Below are 21,888 nucleotides of genomic sequence, written 5' to 3' on the forward strand. Positions count from 1 at the left end.
TTCTTCACCTGCTGCCACGCAATGAATGAAAACAAAAGACAGCAAAAGGGAGCTGAAGTATTTCCCTCCATCGTCTCCAGGCTCCATAAAGGGGGAATTGAAAAGCTGGCAGATGTGAGCGGGTAAAGAGAGAGAAATCCTAGCAGTTGTTTGGGGGAACAAAATTAGAAAAGTCATATTTTAGGAAGTTACTGACTCTGTTGTTCTATGTGTGAGAAAACAACCCAGGGAGAGGCATGGCGATGGGGGAGGTGGTGGTTTGTGTGAACGTGTCAACTTGCTCCCTGTAGGTATGTGTATGTCTGGGGAAGGCTGACGTTGGCTCACAGTTTGAAAGATGGGGAAGGGCATGTCACCTGTGTCAGAACCAAAGCCCGCCTGCCACCCGGGCAAGGACAGGAGACGGGGCCTGCGTGAACATGGTGGACAGCAGGATTCTGTAGATCCAAGACACTCATCACTGACTATTTTGGGAAGTATTGACTTTTTTTCTCCATTTCAATTATCCAGAGCACTGTGGCAGAGAGAAATAACATGCTGAGGGAAACAGCTCAGCTGTGGAGTGTGCTGCCCTGAGGGCGAGGGAGGCTTTGGTGAGTTTGATCTGGGGAAGACAACTAATGGTTGGACCTGTCTGAGAAATGTCTTGCCTCTGTCCATCTCTATAACAAATACTAATTTTTTTTTTTTTTTTGAGGTGGATTCTCGCTCTGTCTCCCAGGCTGGAGTGCAGTGGTGTGATCTTGGCTTACTGCAACCTCCACCTCCTGGGTTCAAGCGATTCTCCTGCCTCAGCCTCTCAAGTAGCTGAGATTACAGGTGCCCATCACCATGCCCGGCTAATTTTTGCACTTTTGGTAGAGATGGGGTTTCACCATGTTGGCCAGGCTGCTCTTGAACTCCTGACCTCAGGTGATCCACCCGCGTTGGCCTCCCAAAGTGCTGAGATTACAGGTGTGAACCACTGTGCCCAGCTAACAAATATTATCTTTATGAGGCATTTTGGCTAGTTATGGTGAAAAATCTCCCTCCACCTGTTGGCAATTGTCCGTCAGTGCTCCACAGACACTGTTTCAGAACTAGGGATATTGAGGGAGAGTTCTCTGTGTGGCTGGAAGAGGACGGTGTGGTAGATGTTATCAGTGTCTGCACTGGATCCTCTTCCTCTGAGGACAAGGAGGATGACACCTCCTCACTCTGTGAAGTTAGGTGTAACTATAAGCCACAGAGCTTTGCCTATGAAATGTGAGCAAGGGGACATGTATCATTTCTGGGTGGAAGTGTGTATGAGCTGGTGCATGACTCCACCTCCCCTTTCCTCCTAAGATGGTATCTGACAGGCTACAATAAACGAAATGTCCCTGTTGACCTGCATTGGATCTAGCACAAAGAAGAAAGAACCCTTTGGTATTCTAAGCTGCTGAGAGTTGGGAGCTGTTTGTTACTGCAACATAACCTAGCCTACCCTGACTAGTACAAAAGGTTTAGGAAATAAAAATCCATGTTCTATAAGAACAGCAGTCTCAGGCAGGCTTGGCATAGCAAAAGTATTGTTTTAGATAAAGGTAGGGAGGAAGGCTTGAAAACTTCTTTACCTCTCTATTTGGTTCTAGTTAGTGTCTTAACTTTAAAAAAATGGCTGCAGTTTCAGCCTTCTGGCAAGGGCTGCTTTCAGTAAGATGCCCAGAACAAAACTGAAAGCACCAATCTGTCTCATTTACTTAGATGCATTGATTTGCCAACAAAACTAGACACATGGGTGAAGAAAGATGTTGAATAAAATGAGGTAGAGACAGTATGCCAGGCTGAGGGAACAGGCTGAGTCAAGGTGTGGCACACTCAGGGGTCTCTAAGTAAATAGGCTCAACTCCCTCATCAAGCCACTAATCTACCCCGTGGTCATTCCAGATGATGAGAACAGATACCATTTCATTCTGAGGGAAGTCTGGTAAAGGGGACAGGAGAAAAGGGTTGCAGAGTAGAGCAAAGAGCCATACACTGGGTGTACCATGAAATATGTCATGAAGCCAGGCACATCTTGGACTTGTCTTGACATAGGTGTCAACAGGCATAGAAGGTGTTTCTCCTTTTCTAGATCCACTTTCCGTTTGTTTTGTTTTGTTTTTTTTTTTTTTTGGAGATGGAGTTTCACTCTATTGCCTAGGCTGGAGTGCAGTGGTGAGATCTCAGCTCACTGCAACCTCCACCTCCTGGGTTCAAGCAATTCTCCCGTGTCAGCCTCCCAAGTAGCTGAGATTACAGGTGCCTACCATCACGCCCGGCTAATTCTTTTGTATTTTTAGTACAGACAGGGTTTCACCATATTGGCTGGTCTGGTCTCAAACTCCTGATCTCAGGTGACCCACCTGCCTCGGCCTTCCAAAGTGCTGGGATTACAGGTGAGAGAGACCATGCCCGGCCTTACAAGATCAATTTTTCTGACCCTTCCACTCTTTGTATCCGATTTTTAGGTTGTTCTTATTTGTTGCTTGTATTGGGTAAATTGAGAGCTGTTGACAGCTGTTTGCTCTGTCAAAGGTCAACTGAACTAGGGGGCTCATGGAGATTTCCACCCATTTCCAAGATCAAATGAAAAGTCACTGAAAATACAGTTAAACCAGTTTAAAACTAACCAACCAACCCACCCACACACTCATGAGGATACCTGAGATTGTCAGAAGAGCAGATCAAAGCAAACTGGGGACATTTACTTCTTATTCCTGGGCCATATGGACCTTTATTTTTTTATTTTTTTGGTAGTTCATTTACCCATTTTTTTAACCTATGTTGCCAAACTTTTGCTACGGGACTCAAGAATTCCAAGAGTATCATTAAGTTACGAACCTAATTAGAAACTGGAGACAGGAAGGGGCTAAGGCTGGAGGGTGGCATTGAACATCTAGAATCCCAGCCATTGGGCTAATTAGCCCAAAATGAAGGAATCTAGCAGTAGCAGCCAGCCCTCAGGACGGCAGAGTAGGAGGCTCTCAGTCTGTTGACCTTTTTTTGTGAAGCAAACAGATGGCCACATCTTGTTCCGGCTGCAAACGCCATGCAGCCTTCTGCGAGGCCGGCTGGTGTGTGCCTCAGGATAAGTCTGCACGGATGTGCTGGTGAGGCTAGGTCATCTCAGCAAGGCTTTTATCCATGGAAGGGAGCTGCCTTCTGGCTAAATTTCTGGAGATGTTTCAGGGAAGCCAGCTGTTCTGTTAAGAGTGGGGCTTTGAGGTCAGACAGGCCTGGGGATGAATCCTTGCTCTATCCCTAGCTGTGGAAACTGTTAACCTCTCGGATTTCTTATTGTAAGTATTTATTGTGTGCTTACTATACGCCAGGCGTTGTGCTAAATGCTTTGCATGAGTAACTCATGCCATCCATGCACCGACTCAGGATGTGTGTGCAATGTCCCCAGGATCACAGAACTCATAAGGGGTACAGTCAGTATTCAAATGGAGTCTGATTCCAGTGCTCGAATTCTTAACCACTGCATGATAATGCCTCACCTAATAGTAGGATCTACACTCCCATGAGAATGTGCTGAGGCTCCAATGAGGCAATCTATGTACAGCTTTAATAAGTGACCAGTTCATGGCTGCTGTTACTACTAATCTTTTTGTAATAAACCCACATAGTTAAGGTTGGCCAAGGCAGTGATTAGATATGTACTCTGCTACTAAGTCCTTTTTTTCAAGTTCCTGTTCTCACCTGGGTTTCAGTTTAACAAAGAACCTAAAAAAGAAATTCTGGAGGCACCATAATTTCTTCCCCCAGCTCTCAGGGGAGGGATTTATTCTCCCTGAGCTGAGGAGCAAAGGGAACCACGTAGGGATCAAACATGGATGAAAGGCAGCAGCAGAAGCAGCCCATGTCTAAGTGGAGCCAGCTGGGACCTCCAGGTAAGGTGCCCCGTGGGGGCTCTCACCCCAGAACTGGCCCATGTCTACAACCAACCCTCCTTGGCACCCCCAGCTGCATCTACTCACAAGTTTCAACCAGCCTTCCTCACTGGATTCTCCTCTCAATGCTGGCACCAGGCTGTGTGGTAGACGCCGCCTTCTCTCCTCCATCTACCCCATAATAAGGGCCCTCTGTGGACCTGCCTTGCTGCTTCCCTACAAATTTCAGGCTGCTGCTTTTCCTGGACGCCGATCTCAGTGGGGACTTCAGAAACATGTGTCCACGTGTATGGCCCTTGTCTATTAATGCCTACAGCAATGTTCCCATACATTGGACAGCCCTAGAGAAGAGCACTGTTTTAGGAAAGCAAGGAAAAGATAGGGTAGGCCCTAAAGAAATTAAGAATCCCCTCCTCAAATACAGCCCAAATCCACCTGCAGGCGGCAAGTTTCAGTCACAAGATTAGAAACAATAAAAACTGCTGGAAACTACAGAATTCTATGGCTGACTCCCTAAATAGGATAAATGATATTCTTCTGCCCTCTACTGGTAAAGAGCTGTGCCACACGGTGCCTCACAGTGCCTCCGGGAAGGATGCAAACAAAGACCATGACTGACAATGCACCTTGCATTCTTTAGAAACAGAAAGGGAAGTCCGCTATCAACTTGGTGGGGAAGGCTGCCATCAGCGAGATGCCCACACGGGACTGAAAAGAGCCCACCTGCCTTACATCCATGCACGCACCAAGTAGCCAATGAGCCTGGAACCATGGATCACACCGGTTCCACCCTGGGCCTTAATGGGCAGACAGAGATGCCGAACACAGTAAGATGGGAACAGCATTCCAGGCTGACGGAACAGCCTCAGCAGATGGAGGGAATTGGGAGTGGATGGGCTAAGCCCCCTCCAGCCATCTGTCTACCCGCTGGTCATTTCAGGCACTGAGAAAAGGTGCCGTTTCATTCTCCTAATAGAGTTCGGTGAGTGAAATCTCCACAGGCAGGCTCCAGATATCTGGGTTTTATGGAGATACATTCCTTGGATTGGGGACATCCCTTCCCCTCTCTGTGACTCGGTTTCCTCATTTGTAAAAGGAAAGAGTTGGAAAGGAATGACGTCTGAGGCTCTTTCCAGCTCAGATATTCTGGTCATTCACAGGCTTTTGGTTCAAGGCCACCACTGTTACCACTGAGGGCAAAATATGCCACCTGGCCACTTTGCTACCCTTCAAGGTGGCTTACCCATTGCATCAGGAGTATGCCTCCTCTCTATCCCCTCTGCTGGCCCTGTCTTGTGCTGCCTTGGGTGCAGTGGTGGAAGCTGGCCTGTCTATACGAGCAAGATGGAAAATGACTCACTTCATGCGTCCTGTCTCTTCCCAGCCCACCCCTTACGGCACTCCCTAGAAAATGGGTTCAAAGGGCCAGCCGATGGCTGCAAAACACCAGCACTCAATCACCTTCCGAACAGACTCAGCACTTTAAAAGTATATATAAATAGGGCTGCCTCTGATTTTTTTTTTTTCCACTTGGAAATTTGTAACATCATTAGCTACAAATAAATATATCAGTGGGATTAATGGAGTGAATCACAAAGCGACTTGATTGGATTTAAAACCACATTATTTCTTTGGGGTGAATTAGTAAATTTAGCACTGTCAAGAGATGACGGATTGAGAACCTGGGGACTGTGAATTCTTATTGATCCTGAGGATAGATCGGCATGAGAAGCAAAGGCTGGAATGACTTCTCGCCCTCTGTTTTCAGAGAGAAAGGAAATATGGTTTTGCTACATGCTAAACTACACAGAAATATAGTGTTCTTTTTCAGACACAAGGTAGAGATGTGACGGCACATGGTAGGCAATGACCCAGATAGTCCCCTAAAATCCCTGCTGCCTGGCATTCCAGTCCTTGTGTAATAATCGCTTCTCTTTCAATAGTAAACCTGAACAAGTGACTAGCTTCTAACAAACAAAATACAGCAGAAGTAATGAGATGTCACTTCTGAGATTAGGTCATAAAAAGACTGTGGCTCCTGCCTCAGGTGCTCTCTCTCACCTTCTCTTGGGTTGTTTGCTTCAGGGGTGTCACGGTGAGGGAGCCCCCTCCTGTGGGCCCATGGCAGTGAGCTTGGAAGTGGATCCACCCCAAGCTGAGCCTTGGGATGACCCAAGACCAGGTTGCCACCTTGCAACACCTTGACTGCAGCCTCATAAGAGACCCTGAGCTAGAACTGCCCAGTGAAGCTGCTCCTGTATTCCAGACCCACAGAAAAAAATACGAAAAACTGTATGATAAGAAATGTCTGCTGTTTTAGGTCATTAGGTTTGGGGTAATTTCTTATGCAGCAACAGGAAACCAATACACCACATGGCTTGCTTCGGTTAATGAAATATGAGGGAAACATTGTATGTCATTTCTGAGTAGAGGTTTCAAGGGCCAGAGTAAAACTGGTTTCCTGCCTTGGTAACTGTGCAAGCTGGGGTCAGGATGGAACTTCTGTGGGCCTGGGCCTGAGGGGCTGAGAATGCTTATTGATCCTGAGAGTAGATCTACAGGTCACCACGATGAGCCGAGTCTCCCTGACCCTGACACTGCCGACCTACACTGCACATGTAGTGTGACCAAGGAATAAACCTTAGATAAAATCACTGAGGTTTTGGGACTGTCTGTCACCACAGCATAGTCTAGCCCATCGATCTAGCATCCCATTCAATCCCACAATCATGGATTGGGGAACTCAAGGGTATTCTGAGAAATGCACTTGCACTTCCTGCTAAGAACACAGGTTCTGCTTAAAATGGTTTTGAATGTGGATATTTCCTCACAAAGGCCACCACAACAGTGTCTTCTAAAAGGATTTTCCAATATTCTGTCTCATTGACCCCGTTCGTACACTTGCACTTCCAGAACACAGGCTCCAACTTTTGGTTTGGAAAGTAGGATCCTCACATAGGTTAATGGGCCCCCACTCAATGAGCATTATGCCAAGTATTTCCACACAGACACTGTCATTAAATTCTTATCTGCCAGTCAGATATAATTATTGTTACCCTTTATTTACAGATAAGGAAAATACAGATTTGAGGAATAAAATCAGCTATCGGGGGTTATTCAGCCTCTAGGTAGATGTTAGCAGAACCAAGACTCGAGTCAGGCCCTCTGAACCAACACCCATGTTCTTCCATCTAATCTCGGGTGAGCCCCAGCTACAGAGGCAGAGGCATCAAGACTGTCTCTTAGCAAGAAGGTTTTAGAACCCACAGGCTGAAGCCACATTTATAAGGGAGGAAACGCTTGTGGATGGAAGGTAGACATCGAGATATATTCCTTACTTGTGTCAATGAAGACCGCATCCACGTAGATTTTGGTACAGAAAGAGCCCAGGATAAACCCGCAGGCTGGTCCAAATACCAGCATCGTGAACAGGATTCCTGAAAGAAGATGATGAAAGAAATAGATTACAAAACAGAGGCTATTTGATGAGCAAAATCACCAAAGGTCAAGGAGATTATTTTATAATGATGAGATGAGAGGTCTGCTTTTACCAATGACATTAGGAATTAATCTAAAAATCCTAGAGGGGAAAGCCTGTATTTCTAATTTTTGGAAACTCTATGAAAGCACTGTATATTATGCTATAATTCTATAGTATTTTGGTAGGTTGCTTTGAAATTTGTGTCCCTTACTTTTAGAGGACTTCACCCTACATCAAACATACTAAAATACATCCACATCTATCATTAAATATTTTTTCTGCCATCCACACTTTGAAAAGACTTTTATAATTTTGCTTTTACATTTATTTAGTTTTATGTAACTCATTTAATTTATGGTTGGCTAAGATCCCTTGACACCCACTGTGCAAACTCAGGAATTTTTTGTGAAGTGAGGATAATCTACGCCACAAATTATTTTCAAATATAATAAAACGTTCATGACTCTGAAATTCAGCAAATAACAAAGTTCACACAACAATGGTAAATATCTAACATTTAATTACATACTTATTAATTTCAATTCTTCAATTTCTCTCCATGTTTTGAAGTCATTATCTGTTTCCATTGTTGTTGTGGCTGTAACAGCTGTTCAGGAATTAAGCGATTCTGTAGGACTTGAGAATATGGCAGGCTCTGGGCAGTGCTTAAGTATCTGATCGATACAATACCTGGTATTTTACACAGAAATTTTAGGACATTCTGGGAAAAGTACTGGTCCCAAATTCAAACCCACAGGCTGTATCTATTTAAATTTCAATTTGGTAGACATTTCTTGAGCACTGACAGTTCTCCAGGCCCAGGAGGCAAAAATACGAGTCAAGAAAGTGGCCCTTCCCTTTAGAAGTTGGCCATCTGATGAGGCCAACTGCATGGGTAATTCCAACCCAGGCAGCTCCAAGGCTGGGTGCTAACAGGCCACACGGGCACCTGGAGAGCAGGGTGAGATGAATGTCACTGCCGGGAACCTAAGCCCAGTGGACGGTAGCTCTCCAGCCTAGTCTGTTCATAGGGGTAGACCAGCTCACCCTAAATTCTCTCGGTGATGTCATTGTGGAACCAATCACATATTCATCCATTCAATCAAGTTTTACTGAGCTTCTTCTATGTGCCAAGTACTATTCTCAGGGTTGGGGATTCAGCGTTGAACCAAACAGTAAAAATCCTGGCCTCGCTGACTTGAAGCTTTCCCTCCTCCGAACTCATTCATTGACTTGGGGTGGGGAAAAACAACTTAAACCACACAGAGGAAGGCAAATGGTTTTTAAATACTGGGCAAAGGAAGCCACATAATATAGTTTGCATGTTTGTCCCCTCCAAATCTCATGTTGAAGTGTAATCCATAACGTTGGAGGCGGCGCCTAGTGGGAGGTATTAGATCATGGGGGCAGACCCCTCATGAATGGCTCAGCACCGCCCCCTTGATGATGAGTGTGCTTTCACTCAGTTCACACAAGATCTGATTGTTTAAAGGAGTCTGGGACCTCCCCTTCTCCCTTTTGCTCCGGCTCTCGCCACATAATGTGCCTACTGCCCCTTTGCCTCCTGCCATGATTGGAAGCTTCTGGAGACCTTCACCAGGAGCAGATGCCAACGCCATGCTTCTGGTACTGTCTGCAAAACCCTGAGCCACTCAAGTCTCCTTTCTTTGTAAATTACCCAGCCTCAGGTATTTCTTTATAGCAAGGCAAGAACGAACACACATTTACAGACAGGAACCCAGAACCCTGAAGCAGTCACTTGAACAGGGATTATAGGAGATGTTTGATGAAGGAAAGAATGAAGAAAATATGTTTTATATCACAGAAACAGGGCTGAGTCCACCCTTAGCAAAATCCTACTTGGATCGGAAGAAATCTGGAAGTTCCACTGTTTCCAAATAGTCACTCCACAGCCAACCAGAAACTGCAGAATCTTATTTCTGTTAATAAGCTGCATTTTAAAAAATGAAAATGTGTCACTTTGGAGAGGAGTGACGTTCACAGGATTAGCACATTATCTCCGGTTTGTCATAACTTTAAGATAACCAAGCACATAAAGTTGGGGGCAGCGGATGTTACTGGAAAATATCTTTCAGGGATGGACGAGAATTAGGGGGCTCTATTTAGTGGGGTTGTGGTTAGGGAGCAGAGCAGCAGGAAGAGGATCTGAGAAAGCAGCAGGAAGTAGAGGGCACGGAGAGCAGTTGTCGAAGTCAGCAGCGGCACCCACGCTAGACCCGAGAGATTCCTGCAAAGTCCTGAAGCCAGTCACATCCTCCCATCCAGGCTGCAGTCTGTGGTAAGCCATCAGTCAGAGTTACGGGCACTCTAGAGATGGCTCAGCAAACTCACTGCTTAGCGCTTCCCAAAAGGATGACACGCAGAGCACGGGAATACAATTCTCTTGCCAAGGGTGCTATGCCTACCCTTCTGACTCACCATCTGCTGTGACTCCCGGCACCTCCCCCATCACCCATAATCATAAGCCTTCTTCCCTTAAATAAATCCCCCCAAGCAATGTATTCATCACTGATCCATGCCCCACAGACTAATGAGAATTATTATTAATACTTAATAGGTCAAAGGACCAAGCCTTCAGTATCCTTGGAAAAACAGAAACAACAAACAAGCCGAAGAGGTTGCATTGAGACTGTGCTGATACCCCCATGCTTGGGGACAGTAGAGTTGAAAGTGAGGACTGGCCAGACATCATAGCACAGCAGGGGTCCCAGGCCTCCTACCCTCTTGCAGAGAAGGAGGGGCGTCCCTCAAGCTGCCGGCCTCAGCTGTCTCCAGGAGGCGCACAGGGCCCAGATGGGCCAGTGAGTGGGGATGGTGGCTTGAACAGGGAACAGCAGTGGCCTGCTGTGGAGACACCACACCCTGAGGCAGCCTCTCCACCAAATTCCTCTATGAGAAGGTGTGGGTTTCCAGAGTTTGGATTGTGGCTTTTTCAAGGTCCTGTTCTCATCTGGGTTTCAGCTGAACAAAAATAACCCAAAAAGGAACAGGACGGAGTTGATAGGACCCCATGCCAAACACCAAAGACATTGTGCACATGTATTTTGGTATAAACGGCATCTTCTTCCTCAGGTGCAACCTCTGGTCACTTTTCTATGTCACTCCTACTCACACAGACCTCAAGGTAAACCTCCACCTGCGACGCGTTCGAACCTTTTTCAAAGGACAGGCCGGTGGTGGGACGTGGGAGGGGCCTTCATGCATCGGGAAGTATCTTAAGACAACAACTGAAACGGGCAGCTTCGGAGGGCCCAGATGTGCAAGGCAGGTTCTGAGCTCACACAACGGTTATGCTGAGCTTGCTTCCTTGGTTTCCCCCTTAATTCATCCTGCCGGGCTGTGATTTTGTTCTTGTTTTGGCAAAGCCACCTCGAATGTTCTGCCTGAATGGAGGATCGGCAGATTGCCAGGTACTGAGACGCAGGATCCCTGTGGAATGAAGGGCCCGCGCCTTCAGGTGCAGAACCTTCTGCAGCGGCCCGGTGCTGCCCCCTGCTGTCTTCCAGGTTCATGTACGTCGGTGGGGAGGAGAGCCTGGGATTCCCTAGTCCAGGGAGCCCTGAAGGCTTTCTGTGCTACTACCCTGGATAATAGAAAGCACTTTACCTGCCTAATCTCCTGGAAGCCATTCAATGACTCCAGGGGGGAAGTTGACGGGGCCTGTTTCACAGCCGAAAAACAGAATCTTAGAGTGGTTCAGCACCTGGCCCCAGCACCTTGCTAGAAAGCAGCACAGTGGGAAGGACTGCCCGGGTTTTCTAACCCCCTAAGGGGAAAGTCCAGGTGAGAGTATGAACAGCTTGGGTTCAAATCCCAGCTTTACCACTTCCCAGCTCCATGAACCTTTGGGCAAGGTATATTTAACCTCCCGTGCCTCAGTTTCTTCTTCTGTAAATTGGGGGTAATAACAGATCGACTTCATCGGGTTGTGGTGAGGACTGAATGACCTCCTATTTGCAAACCTCTTAGAACAGTGTCTGGCACACAGGAAGACCCAGGGAAGGGTTTGTTAAATAGATGATACCTGTGTCTCTCCTACAACAATGGGGGCTGGCACCCTCCTGGGTTCCCAGTCCTTCTCTTTCCAAAGCTCACGACATCCTCCATACCTCATTTCCTAAAGCTATCTTTGGGGGAGAGGAGCTGGAGCTGGGAGCAGGCCAGGCCCAGGAAGGAGTTCTTGCTGGGAAGCAGCTGAAATCTCAAGCGTCGTCTGTGTCCAGACTGGACTGGCTGTCTGGAGCCCACCTCATTGTTCTGCTGCTTGCCAAGCCAAGCACAATGGGTTGCTAACCCAGCCTCCCAGGGATGAGACGGCTGGACAAGATCAGGGGCTGAACGCAGTGCCCCCTCATGGTGATCTAGCTCTGGCATTCTGGTCTGCACACAGGCCTTCAGTGAATTATATTAGCACAAATCTGCAGTTTACAGGCTGTGTGCTGGGACTCCACTGGGTACTGCAGTGAACTCACAAGGGTAAGGCAGAATATTTTGGGTTTTTGAGGAAAACATAGCAATACTTGACATCTCTTGGACATATGAATCTACTATCCCAAGGTAGCCTATGGTTTCAACACTGGATTTCTTTCAATGACATCACATCTTTGTGAGCTGAGTTTTCCATAGTTGCTGTGAGAAAACCAAGTGTGGAAATCAATATGCAACAGAAAAAGAGGGTGGCAGTGTCCAATCTGATTCCAAGGTTTCAGAAACTGTGCAGTCACCAACAGGGACACACATCCCATTAGTAAGCGATTATGGTTAAAAAAAATATATATATTTTTTCTGTTGATATGTATCATGTTTTTCAAGCAGCTCCTCTATGTTGTTAGGATAGAAACACTTATTAAGTAGTATGAGCCTAAACGCTTGATAAATAAAACTATTTTTATTTATTTATTTATTTATTTATTTTTTGAGACGGAGTCTGTCTCTGTTGCCCAGGCTGGAGTGCAGTGGCGCAATCTCGGCTCACTGCAAGCTCCGCCTCCCGGGTTCACGCCATTCTCCTGCCTCAGCCTCCTGAGTAGCTGGGACTACAGGCGCCTGCCACCACGCCCGGCTAATTTTTTGTATTTTTAGTAGAGACGGGGTTTCACCGTGGTCTCAATCTCCTGACCTCGTGATCCGCCCGCCTCGGCCTCCCAAAGTGCTGGGATTATAAGCGTGAGCCACCGCGCCCGGCCGATAAATAAAACCATTACGTATTTCTTTTGGACTCAGGACACTGTGAGCCATGCAAGTTTGGGACCCTCTGTTGCAAATTTGCCTGAGAAGCTTATTATCTCAACTTATGCCCAGATGACGAAGAGTTTCTGCCCATGACAGATTAGTCCAGGTATAGACTACGGCAAATTCCTTAAGAAAATGACCTCCAGCAAGACTTCCTGGTGGTGAGTCTGCCTTCTCCCTCACTATACAATCCTTAAATTTAGCACCAGCCACCTCTGGACCCTGGGGAAGAGAAGATGACTTGGACAAGAATTTTGCCCTCAAGAAGCTTGCTGTCTTATTAGAAAGACTTTCCACTGCTCTTGGTCAACAAATACCCACTGAGAACCTCCTACTTGCTAGGACTGTGTTAGCAACAGTGAACACTATGGGACATGGCAGTGAACAAAACAATGAAAACCTCACCCTTGTGGAGTTTGAAGAATGGCAACAAACACAGATCTATCACATGATGTCAGGAGCAGTACCAAGATGACAGTACATGATGGTGAGGCGCTAGAGAAAGACCCTACCCTGCACCGAGTCCTCCACACCATGCGCCACACAGTATCGGATGTGCTTTAATAAAGCTGGGGTGGCCGGGCGCGGTGGCTCACGCCCGTAATCCCAGCACTTTGGGAGGCCGAGGCAGGCGGATCACAAGGTCAGGAGATCAAGTTCATCCTGACTAACACGGTGAAACCCTGTCTCTACTAAAAATACAAAAAATTAGCCAGGGGTGGTGGCAGGTGCCTGTAGTCACAGCTACTCAGGAGGCTAAGGTGGGAGAATGGCATGAACCCAGGAGGCGGAGCTTGTAGTGAGCCGAGATCACGCCACTGCACTCCAGCCTGGGTGACAGAGAGAGACTCCATCTCAAAAAATAAAGAAAGAAAGAAAGAGAAAGCAAGCAAGCAAGCAAGCAAGCAAGCAAGCTGGGGTAAGTGGACTCACAGGGATTCCACTACTGTGGCAGGAAGAACAGTGGCCCCCAAAAACCTCCACATCCCAATCCCTTAAGGCAACTATGTTACCTTAAGCGACCAAGAGGAATTAAGATTGTAGATTAAGAGATTATACTGGAGAGTCCCCATAGGCACGATCTCATCACAAGGATCCTTTAAATGTGAAGAGGGAGTCAGAGTCAGAAATGCGGATGTGATGGCAGAGCCAGAGAGATGGCAGCATGAGAAAGAGCTGACTGGTCATGCTGGCTTTGAAGATGGTGGATGGCCATGAGCCAAAGCTTGTGGGCAGCCTATAGAAGCTGGAGAAGGCAAGAAAACAGATTTTCTCCTCCATGCAGGATCACAGCCCTGCCAGCACCTTGATTTTAGCCCAGTAAGACCCAATATGGATGTCTGACCTCCAGAAGCGTAAGATAACAAATTCGTGTTTTACACTAAATTTGCAATAATTTGTTACAGCAATGATAGAAAACTAATACAATCATTAAGCAAATCTGGGTTAAACTCCAAGACTTCTCAGATCTCATAAATGCTAATATGCATGAATGGAATATTGCACAAAGGTTTTGTGTTACTTATTTGACCACAAAACATTTTTGTGTGTGTCATTTCTCAGTCCTGGTGTTGACTGCAGCACAGTCCAAGAGACAGTGTTGTAGATGCTAAGCCCCTCAGGCAGAGATGATGCTTTATTCTTCTTTATATTCCTATTTCGCCCCGGTGCTGATGGACAGTAAGTTCGCCGTTTGTTGAAAGGATGTGTGGTTGAGAGCACTAGTCACAGTGGCCATGCAGAGGAAGGAGTGAGCGACTCTTCTTGGCGACAGTTTCCCCAAGCTCACCTGGCCAGTTGGGGGCAGAGCTGGGACCCAGATCCAAACCTCCTCTTTCCCTGACCAGTGCTCTTTCCCCAAGTCCCTCTGCAGATGTCTCTGTCTGCACTGTGGACTCTCCCACTCGATGTACCTCCTTCTAGATGCAATCCGACCATGGGACTCACTAAGTCTACATAAAGGGTTAGGCTAGGTGCATGTAACCAGAAGAATTTGGAAAATACAACTGGAAACTTGAAATTTTCTGGTCCAGGAAGAATTATTCAACTTTAATACTATTACTGATATAAGATAATAATAGATGGGGCCGGGTGTGGTGGCTCACACCTCTAATACCAGCACTTTGGGAGGCCGAGGCAGGCGCATCACCTGAGGTTGGGAATTCAAGACCAGACTGACCAACATGGAGACAACCCCGACTCTACTAAAAATACAAAATTAGCTGGGCATGGTGGTACATACCTGTAATTCCAGGCACTCAGGAGGCTGAGGCAGGAGAATTGCTTGAACCTGGGAGGCGGAGGTTGCGGTGAGCCAAGATAGCGCCATTGCGCTCCTGCCTGAGCAACAAAAGCGAAACTCCATCTCAAAAAAAAAAAAAAAAGATAATAATAGATAATAAAAGTACTAGGGAACATTTTGTGTTTGCGGAATGTAGCAAGCTGATTCTAAATTGTTCATAGAAATGCTAAAGACCAAGACCAGTCTAGACGTGTTTGAAGAAGCACAACTATCGTCAAGACTTTCCCCGCTGGGTGTCAGGACTTCTTTTAAAGCCAAGGTGCCTCTGGCACAAGAAATAACAAATATAGCAATGAAGCAAAAGAGAAGCCCAATAACAGATCCACACCCTTACAGACACCTGCTTTATGACAAAGTGTGCACTGCAAAACAGTGGGGGAGAGAATGGCATTTTCCATAAATGGTGCTAGGACAATTTGCAACTATAGGCGGTGGGCGGAGTGGGGGGGGGGGGGGGGGGGGGAATGAGCCTCACCTCACAACACGTGCAAAAATCAATTCCAGATGGATCAGAGACCAGAGACCTTAAGTGTGAAAAGGAAAACATAAAAGCTTCTAGAAAATGACAGAGTAAAGTACCTTCATGATGTTGGGGGTAGAGAAAGATTTCTTTTTTTTTTTTTTTTTTTTTTTTTGAGATGGAGTTTTGCTTTTTCACCCAGGTTAGAGTGAAGTGGCTTGATCTCAGCTCACTGGAACCTCTGCCGTCCCCACACAGGTTCAGGTGATTCTCCTGCCTCAGCCTCTTGAGTAGCTGGAATTACAGGCGTGTGGCACCATGCCTGGCTAATTTTTGTATTTTTAGTAGAGACGGGGTTTCACCATGTTGACCAGGCTGGTCCCGAACTTTTGACCTCAGGTGATCCACCCGCCTCGGCCTCCCAAAGTGCTAGGATTACAGGCATGAGCCACTGCGCCTGGCTGAAAGATTTCTTAAACCAAACTTAAAAAACACTAGCTATTGAAAGAAAAGACTGGGCTACATTACAATTAGCAACTTCATTAATCAGAATGAAGCTGATTTATCAGAAGAGTTCACCAAGAATGTGAAAATGTGGGAAAATACATGTGTAACACGTATATTTTTATAATACATGTAAGAATCAAGGAGTTCATATGTAGACTATATAAAAACTACTATAAATTGATGAGAAAGAAAAAAACCAGGAGAAATGCCGACAGAAACCTTAATAGGCATTTCACAAAACAGGAAATCCAAATGAACAATAAGATATAAGAAAATGGTCAGTCTCATTAGAATTCAGAGAATTGTAAATTTAAACCCCAATTAAATACGAGTGCGTTTCAGCTGGTTTAAGAGTCTGACACTACCAAGTGTTGGCAAGGGTCTGAAGCTCTCCTACACTGCTGGTAGGAGTGTAAATTGGACAACACCTTGGCAAAACTTGGCAGTGTCTGAACAAGTGAAGATAAACTAATCCAATGATGCACAATTCTGAGTCCTTGGTAAACACCCCACAGAAAGTGGGCTTACAGACTGGGAGAAGCATCCAAGAATGCACAGACCAGCACTGCTTGTAAGATTTCCCAGCTGGAAACTATCCCAAATGCCCACCCATGGTAGAACAGAAAAACATACTGTGATCCCCCGTACTCTGGAGTTACTCTACGGCAAAGAAAACAGATCATCTACAGGTGATCATCAACAACATGGTTGAAGTTGAAAGATGTAATGCCTGGCACAAGAATGCGTCCTGGTGTGATTCTGCTTAAGCAGGATTCCAAACAGCAAAGTGAACTCTTTAGTGACAGGGAGTCAAACTATAAAGAAAACTAGGGAAAGGAATATTACAGAAGTCAGGACTGTGGTTACTGTTGGGGAAAGGGAGGGTCCTTGGGGACACGTGGGGAGGAGATTCTCCAATGCTAGTTTTGTGGTTGATTTGTTTATAGACTCCATGGGTATTTGTTTCACAAGGTGTAAGCTGTATATCTACGTTTCAGGCAAGAAAACATGATTTTTATATTTTTAATACACACGTATGCACATCGTGATATAAGTGCATACACACAAATGGCTATTTGAGTTCTTGCTGTGTGATGCCAGTTGGACTCTGTGATTCACAAATGTTACCTCAGGATTACTCCCAGCTATGCAATGGGTTGGGTGCTACCATCCCCGTTTCATCCAAGAAGGAATGAGGCCCACTTAAGCAGCTTGCCCCAGGGCACGTGGCTTCCAGGCAGCAGCTTAACCACAACATGCCTATGCAAAACTGGATCCCCAGTTAGCTCAAGTGCAAATAGACAGGGTTAAAGAACAAAAACAACCAGACTTTGCTATTCAAAGGCAGCTCCTTGAATTGAGGAGGCCATTCAGATGCAGGGACACGGCTACTCTGAAATCAAAACTTACAGCAGGGAGGCCCAGTTGCCCTTCAGAGGGCAGGTGGGGTGGGGGTTCAGAGTGGGTTCTAGAGCTGGACTGGATGTGCATTCCAAGTACTACCAACTTAACTGCCTGGAAACCTGGGGAGCCCCCTCAGCCTCTCTATGCTGGTTTGCTGCATCTGAAAAGTAGTGTGCTAATAAGACATTTTATAGGGCTGTGGTGAGTAATAAATGAAAGCAATAGTGGGGGCCCAGCCCTGGCACAGAAGAAGCACTTCATAAACATCAGTTTCCACTGATGCTCTCTAAGAGGAAGACTCCATGGCACCCATTCCTGTTCTCCCTCCTTCCGCCTGGCCCTGGGGCTTCTGCAGGCTCACTGGAAGGCCTGCTCTTGGAAGAGATATATCACTGGCTGGCTATGGTGGTGCATGCTGCATTGTTTGAGAAAAATGTTGACCCTTTCACGTGAACCTTCATTTTTCTCTTTGTCAAAGTGTAGCATGGGGCGTGGCTCCTGCATTGAACATCCTGTGGGGCTGGGTGAGAGGAGCACAGGCTGCCCGAGGAGCTGCAGGCATCTGCTACCTGCTCGCATGAACTCTTTATGCCCCTGAGAGCAAAGCTAAACAGGCCATCCAGAAACCCAGGGACTGCTATCAGCTCCCCTACTCACTTTGCAATTAGATGCACCCATTCATGTTTCTGACCCTCAGCGTCCTGGGGTGGAAAAGGACACAGAGGTAGTACTGACCTTGAGGGAGGATTGGTGCCAAGGCTCTGCTGTACTGGTGTGTCTGTGAGCATGGTACAAATGCTCCCTTGGCGTCAGTTTCCTCCTCTGTAAAATGGGATGACAACAATCCCTACCTCCTAAGGGGTTATTGAGGGTCAAATACATAGTGCACAGAATACTTCTGATCAATTCCTGGAACATCGACATTCTTGAAAACCATCAGCTGCTATTTGTTCTTCTTACTGGTGCCTCTAACAGCAGGATTTTCTTTTCTTTTATGACTTTTTAAATCACTTAGGTAAACTATGCTTATTTTAGAGAATGTGGAAAATACAGGATCATGTAAAGGATTAGCATCATTCTCATATTTCCCTTTAGGCATTATTATATTGGTACTGTCTTTCTTCCTATGCGTTTATCATTCATGGAACCATATAAGTTAATTTAAAAACGAAACCCCTTTTCTTCATTTTAAAAGCAGCACATGCTCATTAAGGATGACTGAGAATAAACCAAGCATAGAGAGGCAGAATAACGCAGTGGCCAAGAACACAGACCCTAGAGCTGCATGTCCAGGGTCTGCAGTCACTGGCTGTGTGACCTTGACAAAGGTACTTGCCTACTCTGGCCCTCCATACTCTCACCTGTGAGTGAGGTTAACAGTACCCACCTCATAGGATTGTTTTGAGGTTTGGGTGATTAGTGCCTCACAAGGGCTTTCCACAGTGCCTGGCATACAGCAAGTGCTCAATAAATTTTAGCAATCATTATTACAAAGATGACAGCACAAATCACCATCTGTCACCACCCAGAAACAATGATATCCATTTAGATCTTCCCTTCTCGTCTGTTTCTATGTACAAGGCTTATTTCTTATGAGTAATTTTTAATAAATCCCCAACACAGTTCTCCTAATGACAGAAAGCTTAGAGACAAATACGATTCTCTGAAGAATGTATTTCTGAAGAATACAATTATCTATTGCAATAGAATTTCAGGTGCTGATGGAACGGAACTGCAAGGACCAGGCACTTCTCAGCTGCCCTTGGGAGAGTGGTGAAGGGGGAACCTACTGTACCCAGGAGTCACGCTGCCCTGCACTCAAACCTCTGCTCAGATCCCTTCCTGAACGTGGGAAGGGAGGGCACCTGAGGACAGTGAGATCTCACATGACAGTCAGTCCTGACTTCTTAGCAGTGACAGAGAAAACACCAAGCTGGGCAGCAGAAGGGCAGAGCTGAGGGTTCTGTACTTGACAAAATGAGAGATCCCTTCGGGGGAAGCCTGAGGTTTTCTTTAGAGGAATCTTGAGATTTGCTTGACTCAACTTCGAGGAAACAAGAAAACGGTCTCTCCTATATGATCTTGCAGGGCTGGTACACGTGGGTGAAGGCTTCTACCTCTTTACAAGGGAAGTGATCATTTGGTCTGATTATAAAAGTAATGCATTCAGCAGGGGGAAAACACAGTTTTCCTACCATCCAGAGGCAGTCATTTTCTTCAGCTCTTTCTCTGCCCCTTCTGCTTTATTCAAGGTCAATCATTCTCACTATGCCTTGCTAAGGTGAGTTTATGAGACTCTTCTTGTAGATGAGAATACAGAAGCGCAGCGAGATCACTCCGTTGCACCAAGGTCACACAGCTTGTACATGGTGGAAGTGGATTTGAACTCATGACTCCAGGACCTAGTTCCTAGAGAAAGAGCAGGTATCACGGCATAGTGGTGAAGGCTCGAGAATCAGCTCAGGCTGACTCTTTCCAGGCTGGAATCCTGGTTACATTGCTCAGTTTCTGGAAGATTCACTTCCCAACTCTGAGTCTGGGAAGAAGAGTTATCAGTCTTGTAGAACAGCGAGAATTATATGTAATGCATGCAAAGCTTCTGATATCTGGCATGAATAGATGCTTTCTAGAATTATCTTTGGGTTTCAAGAACAATGAGTCCAAGAATGGGGGCGTGCATGGCTGGTCTCCCTAGGCTGTTGCTTTGGCTGGACTTGGAGTAATTTTAACCCTAGATGGTTCTCGCAAGCGGGAGCAGTGAGGAGGAAACGCGAGTTGGCTGTGGCTCTGCCCCACTAGAGGGCAGTGCCGACCTAGAAAAAAGAGCAATTCCAGGCTGCTTGAACATCCTTGGCCTCCACTTCCTAAATGCCTGTGAAACCCTCCGTCAGGGCTTTGCGTTTCTCATCTCCCACTTGCCTTCGTGCCCTCAATTTATACAAATGTATTGCCACATCTTGAAATCTGCAGGCTGAAGGTTCTCCCCTCAGAGGGAGCATTCTGCATCATATGTGCATGAATTAAACATGATCCATAAACAGCAGGAAACCTGCAATACACATTTATCCGGTGCCCGCTGCCAACAGCCTGCCAGCATTACGTAACTGACCTTGCTTATGTCTGAGGAGGAGGTAAACAGGGAAGGAGAGGGTGAGGAGGTGACCATTTATTGAGCACAAATTAGGTGTTAGACACTGTGTAATAGAATTATCTCCATCACAAAGTTTACATACAAAACCAAACACTAATGTTACCAAATCCACACAGTATATGATAGAGCCAGAGCATATGTGCCCCTCCCCACACTACTGCACCTGTTAACCTCTTAGATCAGATACATCATTGGGGCTCAAACTGGGCTGCACATTGGATTCACCTGGGAAACTTGTACAAACACGAATCCCTAGGTCTCACTCCTGGAGATTGTGATGAAGCTGGTCTGGAAGACAGACTAGTCACTGGGCTTTTCTCGAAGTCCCCAGGTGATTCTACCTGCAGACAGGTTGAGAATCCTGGACTAGAACGAGCCTCTGCCCTTGCTGCCCTTGACCAGACTTTCCCATTAAAAAGCACCACCAGTGGGCTGGGCGCAGTGGCTCACACCTGTAATCCCAGGCCGAAGGGAGGGAGGCCGAAGCGGGCAGATCACCTGAGGTCAGGAGTTCAGGAACAGACTGGCCAACATGGTGAAAACCTTATCTCTACTAAAAATACAAAAATTAGCCGGGCATGGTGGTGGGTGCCTGTAATCCCAGCTACTAGGCAGGCTGAGGCAGGGAGAATTGCTTGAACCTGTGAGGTGGAGGTTGCAGTGAGCCAAGATTGCACCAGTGAGCCGAGATCACAACACTGCACTCCAGCCTGGGCAACAGAGCAAGATTCTGTCTCAAAAAAAGGAGAAAAAAAAAAAAAAAAAAGCATCACCAGTGGTACCAGCACTGACCAAAGAAACAGCTGGTACCCAAAATGAATTTGGGAGGTAAAGAGTAGAATGATGGTTACCAGAGGCTGGGAAGGGTGCAGGGGAGGTGGGGATGGTTAATGGGTGCAAAAATATAGACAGGATGAATAAATCCTAGTATCTGATATTGCAATAGGGTGACTACAGTCAACAGTAATTTATTTTACATTTAAAAATAACTGAAAGAGTATAACTGGAATGTCTGTAACATAAAGAAATGATAAATGCTTGAGGTGATGATGGACACCCCATTTACCTTGATGTGATTATTGCACATTGTAGGCCTGTGTCAAAAAATCTCATGTACCCCATATATATATATACAGCTACTATGTATCCATAAAAATGAAAAATACCTACCTCCCCTGCCCAAAAAAATGCATCTGGGCAAGTGGTTTAAAGGAAGAATATGGATACAATTTGATATTCATCCTGGAAGGTGGAGGGGCAGCCATTCACCAAATGTGGCCAGACCAAAGTCACTGAGCATGGTGACAGAACCCAAATCTCTTGTAGAGCCAGCCAAAGCAGCACTGTATGCCGCCACAACTGTGAGCACTCAGCACAGAACTCTGCCTGGTGTACCCTGTGTGGCCTCTGGGGCACCGAGTATGGCCCCTACTG

General features: G+C 46.2%; 1 protein-coding gene across 6 annotated transcripts in view; it reads right to left on the reverse strand.

Moving 5' to 3' along the window:
* Positions 1-21,888, reverse strand: part of LOC116463341 (solute carrier organic anion transporter family member 3A1) — a 326,247-nt gene that overhangs the window by 65,736 nt on the left and 238,623 nt on the right. For all 6 annotated transcript variants that reach the window (XM_032146404.2, XM_058434558.1, XM_032146403.2 and 3 more), the window contains exon 3: positions 7,235-7,333. In XM_032146404.2, coding sequence (XP_032002295.1) covers positions 7,235-7,333 — 99 coding nt within the window. The remainder of the gene's footprint in view (positions 1-7,234; positions 7,334-21,888) is intronic.

The sequence above is a fragment of the Hylobates moloch genome, unplaced genomic scaffold (genome assembly GCF_009828535.3).
Source record: "Hylobates moloch isolate HMO894 unplaced genomic scaffold, HMol_V3 SCAFFOLD_33, whole genome shotgun sequence".
NCBI classification, from domain to species: Eukaryota; Metazoa; Chordata; class Mammalia; order Primates; family Hylobatidae; genus Hylobates; species Hylobates moloch.